Here is a 17035-nt window from a genome sequence, read left to right as displayed (position 1 = left end):
CACACATTTGTCGCCTCTGCTCAGACAGATAGGTCCGAGTGGCTCAGCAAGAACTGAGCAGTGGATACCATCTCGGTCTCACTGTAAGAAGTTCTACCAGGTGCCGCTCACCAAAGACAAGGTTAATTTTGTGGACTCGCCGGAAGCTCTTCAGCGATGTCGGAACTTTGTGCTGAAGGTACAGAGAACCAAAGAAGGTTTTGTGTCCATAAATCAACCATTAATTAAAATGTCTATGCGTAGGAAAATTGGGTTACTATTTAAAGTCTGTATTGTCAGTATTTTTATTTATTTATTTTATGCTGCCGTCTTATCCGCCCCTTTCTTAGGAGGGTGGAATAGTAGGAGTTGACATGGAGTGGCAGCCCACGTTTGGCTGTATCTCAACTCAGCAAGTTGCCCTAATACAGCTTGCAGTTTTGGACCAGGTTTTCTTATTAGACCTTTGTGCCAACGGATTCTGTCAACACCCAGACACTATTAGCTTCGTCAGGAGCTTGTTCGCCGATGGAAGCCTCCTTAAACTGGGTAAGAAACAGACTTGACTAAGGTTAAATCGAATTCATCCGAGTATGATAGTTTATACTTCTAACATTTCTCCTTTCTTCCCATTCAGGTTATGGTATGTCAGGGGATCTCAAGTGTCTCTTGGCCACCTGGCAGCAGCTTTTAGAGGAGCCACTGAAGATGGAGGGGATGCTTGATCTTCTTAATGTACACCAAAAGGTAACATTCACATAACTTCATACAAATTACTTATTAGTTTAATCCTGTAGTTGGTCTTATAGTGACAATAGAAAAGAAGGTATTAGAGCTTCATGCTTCTTTAATGTGTGTCACATTCAAATACGTTTTCATAACAGCAAAAATGTGTGCTTGAGAATTGGCTTTACATTTCCTTTATTTTCAATTTATTATAACATTCAGCATACAAATGTGTAATTTGTAACTATAGAAGTGGTCAGGCAAAATTCTTAGGCAAGGAAAATGGGTCAGGCAGGTAGTCAGGAAAGTACTTTCAGAGCAGCATGTGTACAGTACAGGAGAAGGACCTGTGCTTTGATGTGTTCAAAGCAATTTCGCCGCACGGTTGTGGGAGAGTCACTTTATTGGCTCATTAACTGCGACGCTTACTGTCTTCTGTTCCCTCTTGGCTGGGTTGTAAAGCTCTGGACCGCCGCTGATGTGATGCGTGATTGCGTTTCTCCAAAGGTTGATTCTGTTTCTACTTTTCCGCCGGTGCAGGGTTTTTTCAGCACCCCCCGATTCAAAATTAATGGGATAACCCGCGTTTTCACCGCACCACCTGATCTTGTGTGAATGCAGCCTTAGTCTGGTTCAGCTCAGCAAGCAACAGTGTTGACATTGCCACTTAATGTCCACTTGTTAGTCCTACTAGTCCTACATTCAACCAGGGTTAAAGGACCAGAGCATCATAACATTTGGGTCTGTGTTTCATTGCATGGTCATAACTCAGGTACATACTGTACTGCAGCTGTGGTCCAGTAGTCTGCCGGGGATATATGTAGCTATGCTTGTAGTCTCTAAGGTGGACAGGAATGTGGAAATGGCAACATGGGTCTGTAACCAATGAGGTTGCTTCACCATCTGCTGGAGTAGGCCGCGTGTTGCAGGATGTGAGGAATCCGAGAAATGTTTTTGAAAATCATCAGGAATGTCTGGTAGAAAGAGGATGTTGTGGCAGGACATTAAATTGGAAACAGTTTAAAAGTTGAAAAATGTATTGCCTGGAGCCTTGCATTGTCACAAATTCTAGATCATTTTAAAGGAACAGTGTGTAACATTTCGGGGGATCGAAGAAGAATCATTATGTTTTCGTTAGCTTATATAGCAGATCCTCCGAACAGAATCCGGCCATGTTTCTACAGTAGCCCAGAACGGACAAACCGAACACTGCCTCTAGAGAGAACCTTTCACGTTTTACATTACCTGAAGCCCACCATAGTTTCCTGACACGCTTGAGAAACTGCGTTAACGGGAGCTGCAGAGAGCAAAACCGTGGTACCACCAGCCGCCGTCTGACTTCCGTTGCTCCTAAAGTAGTGTTATTATGGTAAGGATGGCCTCTGAGCGAGGCGAGCGTCGTTACCAGAGTGAGCAGAGCGTTACTCAGTTGGTTGCAATTTACAAGCACACCGCTAGATGCCACCAAATCCTACACACTGCACCTTTAAATTAATAAAGATGCTGTAATTACAACCATGGAAAGAGGTCTTCCGTGGAGGAATATTCCAACACTGGACCATACCATGTTATTCTCACTTTAATGCATGTAATGCCTTTTGCAGATCCAGCGTCGAAAGGTCTATAGGACTCAAAATGGATCCAAAGAGGTTATGGTAGGAGAGGACTCTGCAGAGAAAGGCCTCAGTCTGCTGGTACAACAGGTCCTGGGACGGCCCCTAGACAAGACGGAGCAGATGTCCAACTGGGAGAAACGGCCACTGCGCATCAGCCAAATTAGATATGCAGGTATGGTATTATGCATGCACACACAGACAATGACAGGGAGACAGATGGTCGCTATAGAATATCACAGATTATTTTGTTATCCCCTGACAAATTGCAAACCAATAAATTCACCCCTTTTTCCTCTCTCTCTCTCTCTCTCTTGTTTCCTAACCTCTTTCTAGTGGCAGATGCCTACTGTTTGCTGGATGTGTACTCCGTCCTCTCCGATAACCCAGCTTACTTTGGGCTACCAGCAGACCTGCGCAGCATCTCGTCAGGCAAATCAGAAAAGAGCGACAAGAAGCAGAAGGAGAAACTGGCCCATGGCAAAGAGGTCGGGTCAATTATCATTTCTCCAACAATTGCTGTTATTGATAGTGTTTAATTTTTATGAGGTTTTAATTGATACCAAATGCCTTGAGGTCTAGGATGTTAAGATACAGTATTTCAATTCTCCAAGGAGGTCAATATCTAGACTTTTAGATACAGATGTGTTGAAATCAAGAGGGGGGTGTTTCATTAATGAGATTGTGGAAGCCAGAATCCATTAACTACTTGACCTGTTCTTGACCCCGACCTTGACATTCTCACGTTTGACTCTGAATACGTGTATAATATGGTCGTCCTCTCACATTTCTGTGAGATTTCTATCCCATTTCGTGGGACTTTGTTGTGAATAAACAAGAAACCTGCATAAAAACAAGCAGGTAACTTTAGTATCAGAATGGTATTTTTAATAAAAGCTACTCCTGCAAATTAAGGAGGACAGTTTATATGAGATTTTTCCTATAATTCACCAAATTTTAAGTACTTTTCTGCACATGTCAGTCAGCAGAATATTGGCAAGGTTATTTCTGATGTGTGTTTAACTTCACAGACTGCAAGATCCAACACATTTTTATTTCAATAACTATTGCGCTACTACATTTAACAAGTCTTAGAGCTTAGAGCTTCCATGTGACACAATAAATACAGAAAAACTAAAGAACCTGGGTTGGGAGCATCCAACCTGCAGGGAGGGACAATCTGTGTTTGACCAAGACACTTCAGCAGTTCCTATCAGCTCCAGGGGTGCAGTTGTATAGCTCCCCCTGTGCTTTGACCTCCCGGCACTGTGGTGCAAGTGAAAAGAAAATCCCCCTGTGGGGATCAGTTAAGTATCACATTATTGTCTCTGTCCATTTAGGAATGTCAGGGAGCTCAAAGGGTCAGTCCCCCTCGCTCCGACACAGAGAAAGGCCTCCTGTGTGGCGAGAAGCCCTCTGAAGACGCCCCCCCTCGGCCCCCTCAGCCCCCCCAACCCCCCCAGCAGTTGCGGGTGGTGTGTGACAACATGCTGCAGGGACTCGGGAGGTACCTGCGCTGTTTAGGAGTCGATGTGGTCATGCTGGAGAACACCGACGATCACAGAGTAGCGGCAAAGGTTAGTTAGCAGTTACAATATACACTTACAAGAAGAACTCACACAATACAGCCATATTTTAGATAAACCAATAATAACATTACTGCATTTTGTGTGTCAGTTAGCACAAGCTGAAGGCCGTTTCATACTCACATGTGGACAACCGTTCCAAAGTGTAAGTACTCACAAATGTGAACTCATGAACAAATCTCAAATCTACAAAATCATGATCGTGTGTGTGTGTTCCTTGTTTGCTTGTATACATGTGTTGCCCCTCCGTTTCCCCACTTAGCTGCGGTCCCAGGTAGGCGAGGGTCGCTGTCTGTCCTTAGACTGTTCAGAAAAGGCTAGAGACCAGGCTGTTCGAGTCCTCAAACACTTCAATATCCAGCTCACTCCCAGCGATATATTCAGCCGCTGCCAGGTAAGGAAATTCATGCTGGTTCTGAATGTATTTTTGAAATTAACTGTGTAGAAACTTGAGCATCGACTGAGCTCTGTGTCGTTCTACTAATTAAAATAATGCCAATGATTATCAATACATACAAAAGGGGACATAGTGAGTACAGTGAGCACAGAGAGTCCTAAGTTCACCAGCCGAGGTCTAAGACAAAACAGCGCATACATACAATAACACATTAATTCCAGCATTTAACATACCACAGACTACATTTCTGTTTTAGGCATTTAGCAGGCGCTTTTATAAATAACAGCTTTCAATGAGAAAGAGGAAAAAGCTTGAGTTCCTATATCAGTGGCAGGCAATATTTCTGTGGTTATAAAACACTGCGGAACTGGTTAAGTTCCTGAATTACGAGAACAAATGTTGTGGTGTTCTGTGTTATACTGAGAGAAAGGGGAAGAAATAAATATATGATACTGGGAAATGGAGAAGAGGAGCTTTAAAAAAAGCTTTATTTCACTTTTTTGAGAAGATGTAAGTAGTGTTGTTCTGGGTTGTTTTGGTGATAGCGACCGAGAGAATGAGATTTCAGATACAAGCAGGAAGGAGCTTGAAGTTGAACCGAGGCACCTTCACGTTGAAGGTGGCCTGTTGAGGCTGTGAGGTATTCTAGGCACGTCCAGACCCTGGGGCTGACCCAGGAGAGGACTGAAAGGGATTGCATATCCCATATGGCCTTAGAATAATGCCTGGGGGACGCCAGGAGGAGCTGGAGGATGTAGCTGAGGAGAAGGATGTCTGGGTTACATTGTTTAGCCTGCTGCCATCACTACCTGGTGGTGGAGAGTGGTGGAAAAAGGAACGATAGATGGATGGATCATGAGAAAATTAATAGAATGAGGTATTTCTCTATTTTAACCAATAGGGAACCAGGATGGAAACAAGTTAAACCTGGAGGAGAAATGAAACTGGATTAAAAACCTTTCAGTATCATATTCTTCTTTCATCAAGTACAGAAACATTGCTTACTTGCATACGCATAAAGGTGCAATGCACTTCATTATTCTTCATGTTTGTGGGGCTTGGAAAAGATGTTTGTTAGTCAGCTTGTTGCTGTCGATCATTGTCGGATTTACGGTACCTGACCTGTAGATATCTCGGTGGGTGGCTGTTTAGGGAAACCTGTGTTTGTGTTTGTGTGTCTGTAGCGGCCGTTGTGATTGGGAGGGGTATCTTTGCAGGAGAGTTTTTAAACTTGGGTGTTCTGGCCTGCTCCTGGTAGGGGGCCCTAAATGTGTCGAGATACGCCACTGGGTGCATTAGTCTCAGACTCAAGATGTAAAAAAACCTGGACCACCTTGATGCTACCTCCTGTCTTGGTGATGCAATGATGACGCAAACACACACACACACACACACACACACACACACACACACACACACACACACATACAGTGGCCAAATGGTCATCCGCCTACCCTTCTTATTTATTGGTCCTGACGCCACTTCAAGGCAAAGTCACTTTGATATATTATGACTAAAGGGAGGCCAAATGTGACTTTAGTGTTACACACCACCAGTAACAGCTCTGCCTCAGATCTTTCCCCATCATTTCTTTTGTCCTAGCATGTAGGTGATTTTTTACAAACTCAACCAGGTCTAATTTAAAATCTGTTTTTAAAAGGAAATAAATGGAAATGACAGTTAACTAAAAAATGACTTACCGTTTGCCTTTTCAATTAATCCTTGATCATTTTCTGGAATAGAATTTTTGATGATTGTTATCTAAAAATGTCATATCTAAAATTGAAGACCAACGATAAATGAGTGTATTCAGGCTATGGTTGCAACTAACGATTATTTTCATTGGCGATTAATCTGTCGATTATTTTATTGATTAATCGATTAGTTGTTTGGTCTATAAAATGTCAGAAAATGCTTGAAAATGTCGATCAGTGGTTCCCAAAGCCCAGAGAGAATTTTGACTCTTTTTTTTTAATTACTCAAAGCAATTAATCAATTCGTTATTTGGTCTATAAAACTGTCAATCAGTGTTTCCAAAAGCCCAAGATGACGTCCTCAAATGTCTTGTTTTGTCCACAACTCAAAGACGTTCAGTTAACTGTCACAGAGGAGTAAAGAAACCAGAAAATATTCACATTTAAGAAGCTGGAATCAGAGAATTGTGACTTTTGTTTCTTAAAAAAATGCTCAAACTGATTAATCGATTATCAAAGTAATTTACGATTAATTTAATAGTTGACAACTAATTGATTAATTGATTAATTGATTAATCATTGCAGCTCTTATTCAAGCACCTTACCTTAAAGATACAGGTTATAAAACATTAAATGCAGTTCATATTAAAATTGAGTTGATTGTAGCGAGAGCGTTTCACCCTGGGGGCTGCTCCGTGGCCCACCCAGGCGAAGTTAACCCCTTTGTTATCTGATTGTAAAGCTCTCTGATTAGCAATGGATGGGTTAGTTTCTCGCCCTTTGTCTCTCTGTGTTTCTCCCTCATGCACATACACCACTGATCAATGTCATGAGGAAAGAGAGGTAAAAAAAAAAAAGACAGAGAAGAGGAGATTAACTGCAGACTTGTGTACATCTGCAGGGAAAGGGTTAATGTTTGTCTCAGTGTATCAAAAGGCCCAACAGAGATTTTAGAGGCATAGGAATGTGTGTCCACTATGGAGACCCCAAGAGGGAAAGGAAGATGGAGAAGGGCCTCCTGTCTAAGTGTGTCCTTGTCTGCATACTTAACGTGTACTCGTGTAGAATGAAGTGGTAAAAAAACGAAAGAAGCGCTGCAGTTTTTATGATTCGATCAATGCTTCGCTCTCCGTTTATGGTGTTTGATGGATTCATCTGCAATTGGTTTATCATCAGTGTGGCTCTGAGAGAACTCAAGTTATGTTAACTAACTTTAAAGACATATTTATTTCAGGATTCTGTCACGCATTTAAAGGCCCATTGTAAACTTGTTTAGGCTATAAGTGCTGTGGTATATGGCATTGGTCTGTGCCATATACTGTACTTGTCCATATAAAAATAAATGAACATGACAGAGGCCCAGTACACATGATATATATTTTGTATGCCAACATCTGGATGCACCTGTTTCTGGTTTGTACCCACATTTTATAATATTTTTCAGTAGATAGAAAATGACCGTGTTTGATTCCTCCTAAAGCCAGTAAAGTGTTAAAACCATTGCTGTTCAAAGAAGATAGTTTCACATGACTAACAGATCATTTTTCAGCTCAGAAGAATATAGCTTTGTCACTCCCATCTGGCACAAATGATAACTACAGGATGTGAACACTATAGAGCGCTTCAGGTTTGACGTATTTTTGTAGGCCAACCAGGAAGTTGGCATCGCCCTGGGTTCCCGCAACAAAAAGCCAATGGGATTTTTCCATTGGGTTTTGGATTATTGCAGAAAATAAGCTCTGTGGTGAACACACGTTTTATGATGCTTACACATTTTGTTCAGCAAGATAATCCTCACGAATGAATATCACTTTTATGATTTTTGAAGTGTAAATGCAATTGCCAGACGTAAAAAGCTAAAGTTAGGCTATAAACGAACTACACCACAGTCAAGTCTACACAACGAGGCCGTAAAGACGGATGAGTTGGCGTGATGACATTTAGTAGTCTCATTTAGCCACTTTTAAGACATGTAAAGGCTTCAAAATTCATGAGTGGGATATTTACTGACGTATTTTATTTCGTAGAACAAAACGTTAAAATCTCTTAAGCCTCTGTTAACCGCAGACCTTATTTCAGGCGTCTAATTAAAAACCAACTCAAAAACCCACTGACTTCCAGACAAGGGAACCGGAAGTGCTAAAAATACTAACTCATTTCCATGTTTTAGGAGCCCCAAAATTCCCCCAAGAATATATTAAGAAAGTTAAATTTTACTGTTTTTATTCAAGATGTTGACACGTGTCGCTGTATTTAACTTAATCTGTAATCCTTAAATTTCATCTGTGTGGATTCCTGCACAGGGTTGGGTAAGGAGTTGCCTATTGGTCCATTACAGTTTCCTTATCCAGCTATATCCTATCCCTACCACTAATGCCTGCTGCGTCTATACTTCCCACGCACACACACAAACAAACACACACACACACACACGCACTTCCGTTGGGCTGTGCAGTTCCATCAGATGTCCCATACTGGCCTTTTATAGACATGTTGAGATAGCAGAGATAGAGAGATAGACATGAAGCCGGCCAAACACGCACACACACACATATACAGTGATAAGCATACTCTCTCCAAACCCCAAACTAATAAAAACACATCAAGACACCATCATACACACGCTCACACAGTCACCTCAGCACCTTTACACACAAACACACAAACACACACACACACCGACTCTGTCACAGATGCACACACACTCAGTCGTAGACGCTATTGCAGCAGAAACGCTGGTTCCCACGCACCAGACTACTGGGGAAGTGAAAACAAGAGCAACAGGAACCGCCACACCGTGAGAGGGAGGGGTGGGAGAGATGTGGAGGGGGGGGGGGGGGGGGGGTGCTAGGAAGAGGAAAAGGGGAGGGAGGGAGAGAAGTGAGAACAGAGGTGATGGCAGGGAGGTAAAAAAGACTGACAGAAAGGGAACGGCAGTGAAAGCAAATGGGAACGAGCAAGTCAGTCAGAGATAGGGAGAGAGACAAAAATAACATGGGAGTCATTGAGACGGAATTACAGAGAGATTGTGTGAGAAAGTCCGAAATAATCAGCGTGTGTGTGTGCAAGCGAGATGAGTGTCTGTTGAGTGAGGAAGAGCGAGAGGAAGAGAGAGTGTCTGAGAAAGGTGGCATTGAAGGAAGAGGAGGGGTGGAGGAGGAGGAGGAGGAGGAGGAGGGTGAGGCGATAGAAAGACTTGTTGTCTGTCCTTTTGATCTACAAAGAGAGCCGCGGGCTGAGAAACAGGAGGAATGTGAGAGGTTGAGACACGTTTAAAGTTACCCTTCACCGGCTGTGTGTCTGCATGTGTGTGTATATTTGTGCATGTGAGTGAGATAGGGTTGGTCAGTATCAGGATGTACGTATGCGTTAAAGTGCAGCAGATGAAAAAAAAATCTTTTTTTAATTATAGACTTTTATGTTCTCACACCTTAATTTGTTATTTTTAAATGCACTTGCACGCAGCGTTAATAGATTAACCACAAATATGCACAGTGTCACACTTTGGTTACACACAAGCTGTGAAACTCAAATACAAATTCTCACAATTTTCTTTGCAAGTGCTCCATGGCTTCGTTTTGCATGCGTGTGCCGTCTCTGTGCATGTACCGTTTTTTTTCGTGGTGACAAAATAGGTTTTGTGTGTCCCGCCGTTTTCCCACTCTCCTCCTCCCCTCTCTCTCTCTCTCTCCGGAGGCGAGAGAGGGGAGCGACAGCGAGAAAGGGGAGGAGGAGGCGGTGGCGAGGGGAATGGGGGGGGCATTCCATAGGCACGCCAAGACATTCCGAGGGAAACCATCCCAAATATTTCCCACTGTGTGTGGCGAGGGCTTCGCGTCTCCTGTTACACACATACGGTTTGAGAAAGCGCTAAAAGCGAATACACACACACGTTGGGAGAAAGTGTCGCTCACACGTAACAAAGGTCGCCCTCACAATCACTCGCTCTGGGATACACACATGTGGATAGTTAGTGGGTGCAGTTATGAGTGACAGCCTGTATGTCTCCTTTGTCCGGAGGGCGACGTGCCGTCTCTCTGTAGAGGAGCCAAATCAGGAAAACGCCATTGTGATCGTTGTGTCACTCATATGTGTCAGTTTATGAATGAGCAAGCAAGTAAGACATGACCACAAATATTAAGCTTTCACTTTTCACCTCTGGGGTGTAACGTTTTCTGTGGCGATGACTTTTTTATGGGGAATTAGATGTTGACTCATTGATGTTGACTCATTTCATCATAAATATGAAAGTATTCCTTTGTACTGCACTGGAAAACACCGGAACACATAAACAAGTCAATTAAAGAAGAAACAGTGGCTCACACTAATGAAAAAGTCCTATGCAAGGGTAAATCTAAGTGACATTTATTATAATGTGTACAGTACAGATGTTTTGGTAATGGATTGATAATAAGAAAAAAGCAAATCATTTGGCCTGGACGATGTGGTGGAAATTAGAGATGTCACGATACCATAAATTTAGTAGTCGATACCAATGCCAGTGGAATTCCACAACTCTTGATACCCAATTCGATACCACAGTAAAAAACAAAACAATAAAGATTTTGAGCTAGTTTTTGGAAGTTAAATAGGACATAATTCCCTCTCTAATATCTATTTTACATTGCTGTGAAAACATCTCCTTCAAACAACTGTATTTTTGTCAAGTTAATTCACCAAAAACTGAATTTTACAAGATTACAGGAGCAACCTCCGTTAACGTTAGTTGTTAGCTCCGCAGGACTGTGCTGCCCACCGGCTGCTCACAGCAAACGTTAACTAGCTTTCCTCCTGTCAATTTCAACACAGGTTTGTTGTTCACAATGGAGCGTTATCAGGTGAGAAATAGGGTGCGTCCCCTGGATGCGTCGGTAGTGGGTTAACTGTGTCTTTTCGGATTTTAGACGCCGTTAGTCTCGAGCCCCCCGGCCGGTACCTGCAGTACTGTAGAAAAACTAGTACCGTCATGTTTTCAGAATTTTGGCATCGACTTGGTACCAAAGTATCGGTTCTCGTAACATCTCTAGTTGAAATCACTATCACAATATCAATGAAATATCCTTATTAATATTGTGATAGTGATTCCAGTTAGGGATGTCACTATCACAATGTTTATAAAGATATTTTCCGATAGAGAGATATCATAAGCAAAGCAGTCAACTGAAACAGTTTCAACACAGTTTCAGTTGACTTTGCTTATGATATCTCTCTATCAGAAAATATCCTTATTAATATTGTGATCGTGACATCTCTAATTGAAATCTCTATCACGATAAGGATACAAAGCAGTCAACTGAAACTGTGTTGAAGCTGTTTTTCAGTGTTATACCTTACATGAGCCCAAACGCTTTATATGTGTCAATGAAAACCTTTGATAACTAATGTGTACGCATGTTTAATATTGTTACTATATCGATCTTTTATTGATTATCTGAAGAATTCAAACCAGTTCATCTTTGAGGAAAAGGTATTTAGTTAAGGCCTTTACACACCGGGAGAGGGTTTTTTTGTGCAATTAATTTGCACATAACTTTTTTCGAACTGTTGTTTTTGTCATGAATACTTTCACACAGAACGCAAATATTACGTGGCAAAAAAGCGACGTAATTTTATTTTGGAACAAGGTTGATTTTTCTGAGTTTTCGCACTCCGATTAAAGGCATCAACCAATCGGGCTCTGCGGAACGGACCTATTCAAAACTTACACTATAGTGTACAACAACACAGAAGCTCTGTAGTTTGAACCAAGACGGCAAACTTTATTATTCAGAAAGGCAGCGCATACCAGATCCCCTCTTTCCGTTCTTAACCTTTCACAATATAAGCCCTAGACATATACACTGCATAACTGTTTACAAGAGGAAAATTCACTCCGAGCATTTCGCTTAAAGAAAACTCAATAAAATATCTTACAGTAGTTTAGGCTGTGCAACAATTCAACTTAGACAGACTGCCAGGCGCTCTGGGTCTCTCTCTGGGTGCTCCTCCCGGTAGTTGGTCCTCTGCCTGCGCTAATCTATGCGAATCTGTTATTGAAAAAGTGTTGCAAATTCGCATCACTGCTGGTATGAATATAGTTGTGATGCGTAATTTTCGCATGTGAGTATTTCGCATTTTGTGTAAAGGCCTTTTTAGGAAGAGAAATGCTGAGATCACACTTAATGGTTGAGGATCCCTGTTCAGCTAAAAGTATAGATGATTGATGGCTGCCTGCCACATATACTTAATCTGCTGTAGCGGTTAAATGTGTAAATTGTGAGAAGCAGGCAGTGTTTTTGGAAGTGGTGTGAAAATCCCACAGGAGAACCGGCAGTTTGTAACCTGTGAAACGTGTCTTTAGTGTCCCTGACTCATTTTTGAAGTTGATTCTCATGGCTGTCTGAGCAGACACAATACACGCACACACACACACACACGCACACACACACGGATAGATAAGGAAGAAGATGAGCCATCACTCACCAAGCATCTGGTCTTTTGAGAAATCATGCCTGCTCTCGTTTTTTTTTTCCCACAGTCTAGTTGGCCCCAGGATAGCATAGCAACGCAATGACACCTGTGTGAGTGCGGGTGCATGCATGACATGTATCTGTGTGTCTCTGCGTGCATACTTGTGTGTGAATTTATAGTTACTCAGACGCCACTGAGGTTTCTCCTAGCGCTCAGAGGGGCGGATGAATGTGTGTTAGGTTGTTTTGTTTTTTAGGACACGTAATTACAGATCTAGGGATCATTCAAGAGGTAATCATTTGTTAAGAAGCCAGCTGTTTTCGGCGTTTCCTGTGACGGCTTAATATGTATGTGCGTATAGCCGATCACATACAGGTGTTGTCACTGACATATTTTTCTATTTGTGATTAAAGAGAAGATTCAGTTGATTAGCCTAGATAAGCAGGAAGCATCTATTACTGTCAATCATATTTTATTTTTTTTGCACTTGTGTATACAAGAGGTGGAAATATAGGTCAATGTGAGCACTTGTGTTGTGCAATATGTATATTGCAACAGAAAATAAGTGATCACAGGGAGAACTCATCTCTGTCGGAGCATGTATCCACCCATGTTTGTCAAAACGGTCTATATGTTCAAATAACCTCTAAACTAGTTTGTTTGTCCAAGGTGGATGAAAACCTTTCAGTAACTACAACAAATGTCACCATTTGAATATACTGTAAATGGTGTTTTTAGAATTGACCTGCAGCACTGTAGACGTGGCCGTAGTATTTTTTCTCTCTGCTTCCTCTCCCATTTTCTCTCCTTCTGCCCGTCTCTTATTCTCTCTACCTTATTTCACCTCCCCACTTTGTTGTGACACATTGTTTCTCCCCTGTTTGGTTTCTTTCCCTTTTTCTTTGGTATATACACAGCATTCATGCCAACACATTTGTGCCTGCTTGATGATTTAATCACTGATGACACAAAGTCAACCAGTGGCCCCACAATACGACATTATACTTAAGTCATGATACGATCTTATTGTAATTTTAAACATTTTGCGATATGATATATTGCGATATATTACCTTTTTTTTCAACTGCAAATTATGCAGCTTGTCAACATCGTGTTTTATCTAATAACACACATTTTTCACTCTGTTCATCTCAGAGTTTCCATTCACATATCTTGAGGCGAGAGGTCAAGGGACCCCTTTTAAAATGTCCATGCCAGTTTTTTGTCGCCAAAAATTTAGTGTAAATTTTGAGCATTATTTAGCGGTCTTCTTAACAAGTTAACATGACATGGTTGGCAATCGATACCTTAAGGCCCAGACACACCAAGCCGACATCAAAGAAGTAGCAGCGATGAAGGCCGACTATTGCGTCGCCTCACGTGACCTTCGTCTTGGCCGACAAGTTACACTCGAACACACTGCAAACACTACAGTCGACGGCCAGCCTTTAGGTTTTCTAGTTTGATATGATACCAGTAACTCCACTCTAGCTTTAAGACTGAGCCCGCTAAAACCTCTGAAAGACAGAATATCAGCCGGCCGGCGGATTGTTAAGAGGTTAATAGTTTATATGATAAAAGATCAATACTTGACGTCTGTGTATCAATACAATATTGCCACGCAAAATATCATGATACTATGCTGTATCGACTTTTTCCCTCCACCGCTAATCAGAGCCGATGTACAAATCAACATTAATGTCAAACAAAAAGATTAGAGTTTCCATCTGCTGTCTCTTGGCAGGTACTCGCAGTATAATATCATATCACAATTTGTATACATGCCACAATAAGCTTCTTAGGCAGCATGTGGACATAATTGTATGCAAACACAGATTCTACAGTAACACATTGTTTGAAAACTACATTTTGCTATTCCCAAATCCCTTTCCAGTCGTGCTTCAACTTCTCCTTTCCAATTTCCCCTTTTTTGCACCCCAACATTGCTCCCTCCCTGTATCTGTTTCTCCTTCTTACCCTCTGCGTGGCCCTCTCTCTCTCTCTCTCTCTCTCTCTCTCTCTCTCTCTCCATCTCCCCTGCTCTCCCTCACCCCTCCGTTCTCACCCTGCCTCCCCCCTCCGCTCCACTCCACTCCCAGTCTCACTCTCCTCCGTTTCAGATTAGCCAAGGCGAGGAATCCGGTGCAGCCGGCAGCTGGAATGTCCTGTTTGTCTTGCTCTGTTTGTGTGTGTGTGTGTGTGTGTGTGTGTGTGTGTGTGTGTGTGTGTGTGTGCGTGTGTGTGTGTGTGAGCGCGTGTGCATATGTATGTGTATGTGTGCGTGTGTGTGTGAGGTTGGTGAGGCTGGTGCTGCTTTTTGATGTGTTCCATTGTCTGAGAGCCAAGCTGCTTCCTGCCCCTGCTTTCCCCAAAAGCCTGAGAGAAACAGAGAGGAGGAAAAAAGAGAAGGGAGAGAGAAATTGCGAGGAAACATAGCGGTGACAGGTTGAGATGGAGAGAGAGAGAAGGTGGAATAAGTAGGATGAAAAATAGAAAGGGGGGAGATGGTGGAGGGGAGATGGGGGGGCTGGGAAGAGAGAGATGAGGCAGGAAGTGATGGAGGGATGGAAAAGGGAGGAGAGAGTTAGAGAGGGAGGAAGAGAGGTGAGAAGGAAGGAGGGAGAGCTTCAATAGGGCTTTTCCTCCAAACACCAATACAATGAAGTAGTGCGTAATTTCCCATGTCCCCCACACCCACCCACACATACACACACACACACACACACACACACACACACACACACACACACACACACACAGTTTCTCATAGGTGTTATCGCTTTATTCTCTATATTCATGCAGTTGTACTTCTCACTTCTCTCATGCTTGCTCTCTGTTTCTGCGGTCTGTGTGTGGTCTGACACTATATACAGCCCAGGCAATACAGATAGAGAGAGAGGATGAGAAGTTATGGGGGTAAGAATGAGCAAAACAGTGTGATAAAGATAAGGGAAGAGCTGCAGAGGAAGAAGATGTATGTGTGTGCAGTGAGAAAATGAAGAACAGTTTTGAAAGTTAGAAAAGTCCAGAGGGGAGAAAATAGCTTGAAATGCCATTTGGGTGCATGTTGTGTATGCGGTGCATTTCCCTGTGAAAATGTGGACGTGCATAAATCATTCAACATGTGTTTTTGTGTATGTGTGTGTGTGTGCGTTTGTGTGTGTGTGTGTGTGTGTGTGTGTGTGTGTGTGAGTTGCTGGCCGGTGGAGGGGTTTTGACGGGGCAGAGCAGAGCATTCCTGCTGGGTGGTGATGTCATGAGAACTAGCTCTCCGCTCGCAGACAGACAGCCCTGTTTATGTTCCCCTCCAGAGGAGAAACCACACTGTGTGTGTCTGAGTGTGTGTGTGTGAGCATGAATGTGTGTGTCTGTCTGACTGCGTTATTGGCTCATGGGGGAGGTGGGGAAGCCGAGAGGCACTCGAGAGGGTCTACTTTCCCCTGCCGCTCAGGGAGAGGGAACCACTTACTGATGCCTTCCTCTCAAACATACACAGAGAAAGAGGAAGTTTCTCATGTTTTTCGGAGTACAGTAGCCGCGCAGCCAGACTGCGCTGCTTTGAGTGATTGCCCTCTGCGTCTAAATAGTCTCCTAAGGGAGGCAGAATTCTTTTGCAGTATAATAACAAAGCTTGGGTCGGCACATGACAACAGTACCACACAGAAAAACAGATATGAAGCCGTTAAAAATGCATTATTATTCACTGTAGACTTTAAAAGCTGTGCATTTTTTTGTGGTTGAGAACATAAGGGCATTCTGAGAGCTTGACTAAATGAAACCAATTGCAAAAGTAGGTCAAAATTGGTTCATTGGAAATTTAAAAATATTTGTGAACAATTGGATTAAAGCACTAAAGCATGCGCAACTATCCTGTCTAGATTTACGTACTTAAAGGTTACCCACAAGACGTGCTTCCGTCAATGAAATGGAAATCAAGTAGGTAACTTTAGAAAAATGTTGTGAGAACTAGCCCCGGCAATTGTGTTTTCCTCTCCCAGATACTGCTTGGTATGACTGTCTTTGTGTCTGTGGTCATGGTATAATGGTTTCCCTTGCGATAGTGAAATGTGATCTTCGGTCTTTGCAGCTTAGTGCATCATAGATCATTCTCCCACACTCAACGCGCAGCACAACACAGCAAAACCGATCCAAACTCACTCTGTCTGCACTGCACACAACACGGGATGATGAAGAACCGTTGTCAACCACGATAATACCTGCCAGTGAGATATAGCTGAGAGGTTTAGGGTCGGTATTATCGCAACCCTGTGGCACACGGGCCCACTTTAGTAGCTTGGGGTAACTCCTCCACATGGAGGCAACCATGCCTGCTCACATGTGATATTACAAATGAGCCCTTTTGGCAGAAACCCAATTTTTTTTACCCTTCTATTTGAAGGTTTTTTTGGGACTGTGAGGAGAGAGAATAACTTGATTGTAGGTTTAAGCCAGGAATATGAGGGTTACATCAGTTTGTCTGGAGGCAAACAACTTAACAGGCTAACATGGAGCCAGTCTTTTGTTTACTGATTGATTCAAGACTGCTTATTACCCTGTTGTTGTCATTCTACCAAATTTGAAGTTTGTAGG

At 42.6% G+C, this 17035-nt stretch overlaps 1 protein-coding gene across 2 annotated transcripts in view; it reads left to right on the top strand.

Moving 5' to 3' along the window:
- Positions 1-17035, top strand: part of exd3 (exonuclease 3'-5' domain containing 3) — a 52332-nt gene that overhangs the window by 13302 nt on the left and 21995 nt on the right. For both annotated transcript variants that reach the window (XR_012591667.1, XM_074618080.1), the window contains exons 12-19: positions 25-178; positions 330-528; positions 617-726; positions 2310-2493; positions 2655-2806; positions 3659-3895; positions 3996-4049; positions 4167-4298. Coding sequence is in view for 1 of the 2 variants with exons in the window: in XM_074618080.1 (XP_074474181.1) it covers positions 25-178; positions 330-528; positions 617-726; positions 2310-2493; positions 2655-2806; positions 3659-3895; positions 3996-4049; positions 4167-4298 (1222 nt within the window). In the remaining variant the exon portion in view is untranslated. The remainder of the gene's footprint in view (positions 1-24; positions 179-329; positions 529-616; positions 727-2309; positions 2494-2654; positions 2807-3658; positions 3896-3995; positions 4050-4166; positions 4299-17035) is intronic.

The sequence above is a fragment of the Sebastes fasciatus genome, chromosome 19 (genome assembly GCF_043250625.1).
Source record: "Sebastes fasciatus isolate fSebFas1 chromosome 19, fSebFas1.pri, whole genome shotgun sequence".
Lineage (NCBI taxonomy): Eukaryota > Metazoa > Chordata > Actinopteri > Perciformes > Sebastidae > Sebastes > Sebastes fasciatus.
Note: the sequence above shows the minus strand (reverse complement) of the source record. Positions and strands in the feature narration are given on the sequence as shown.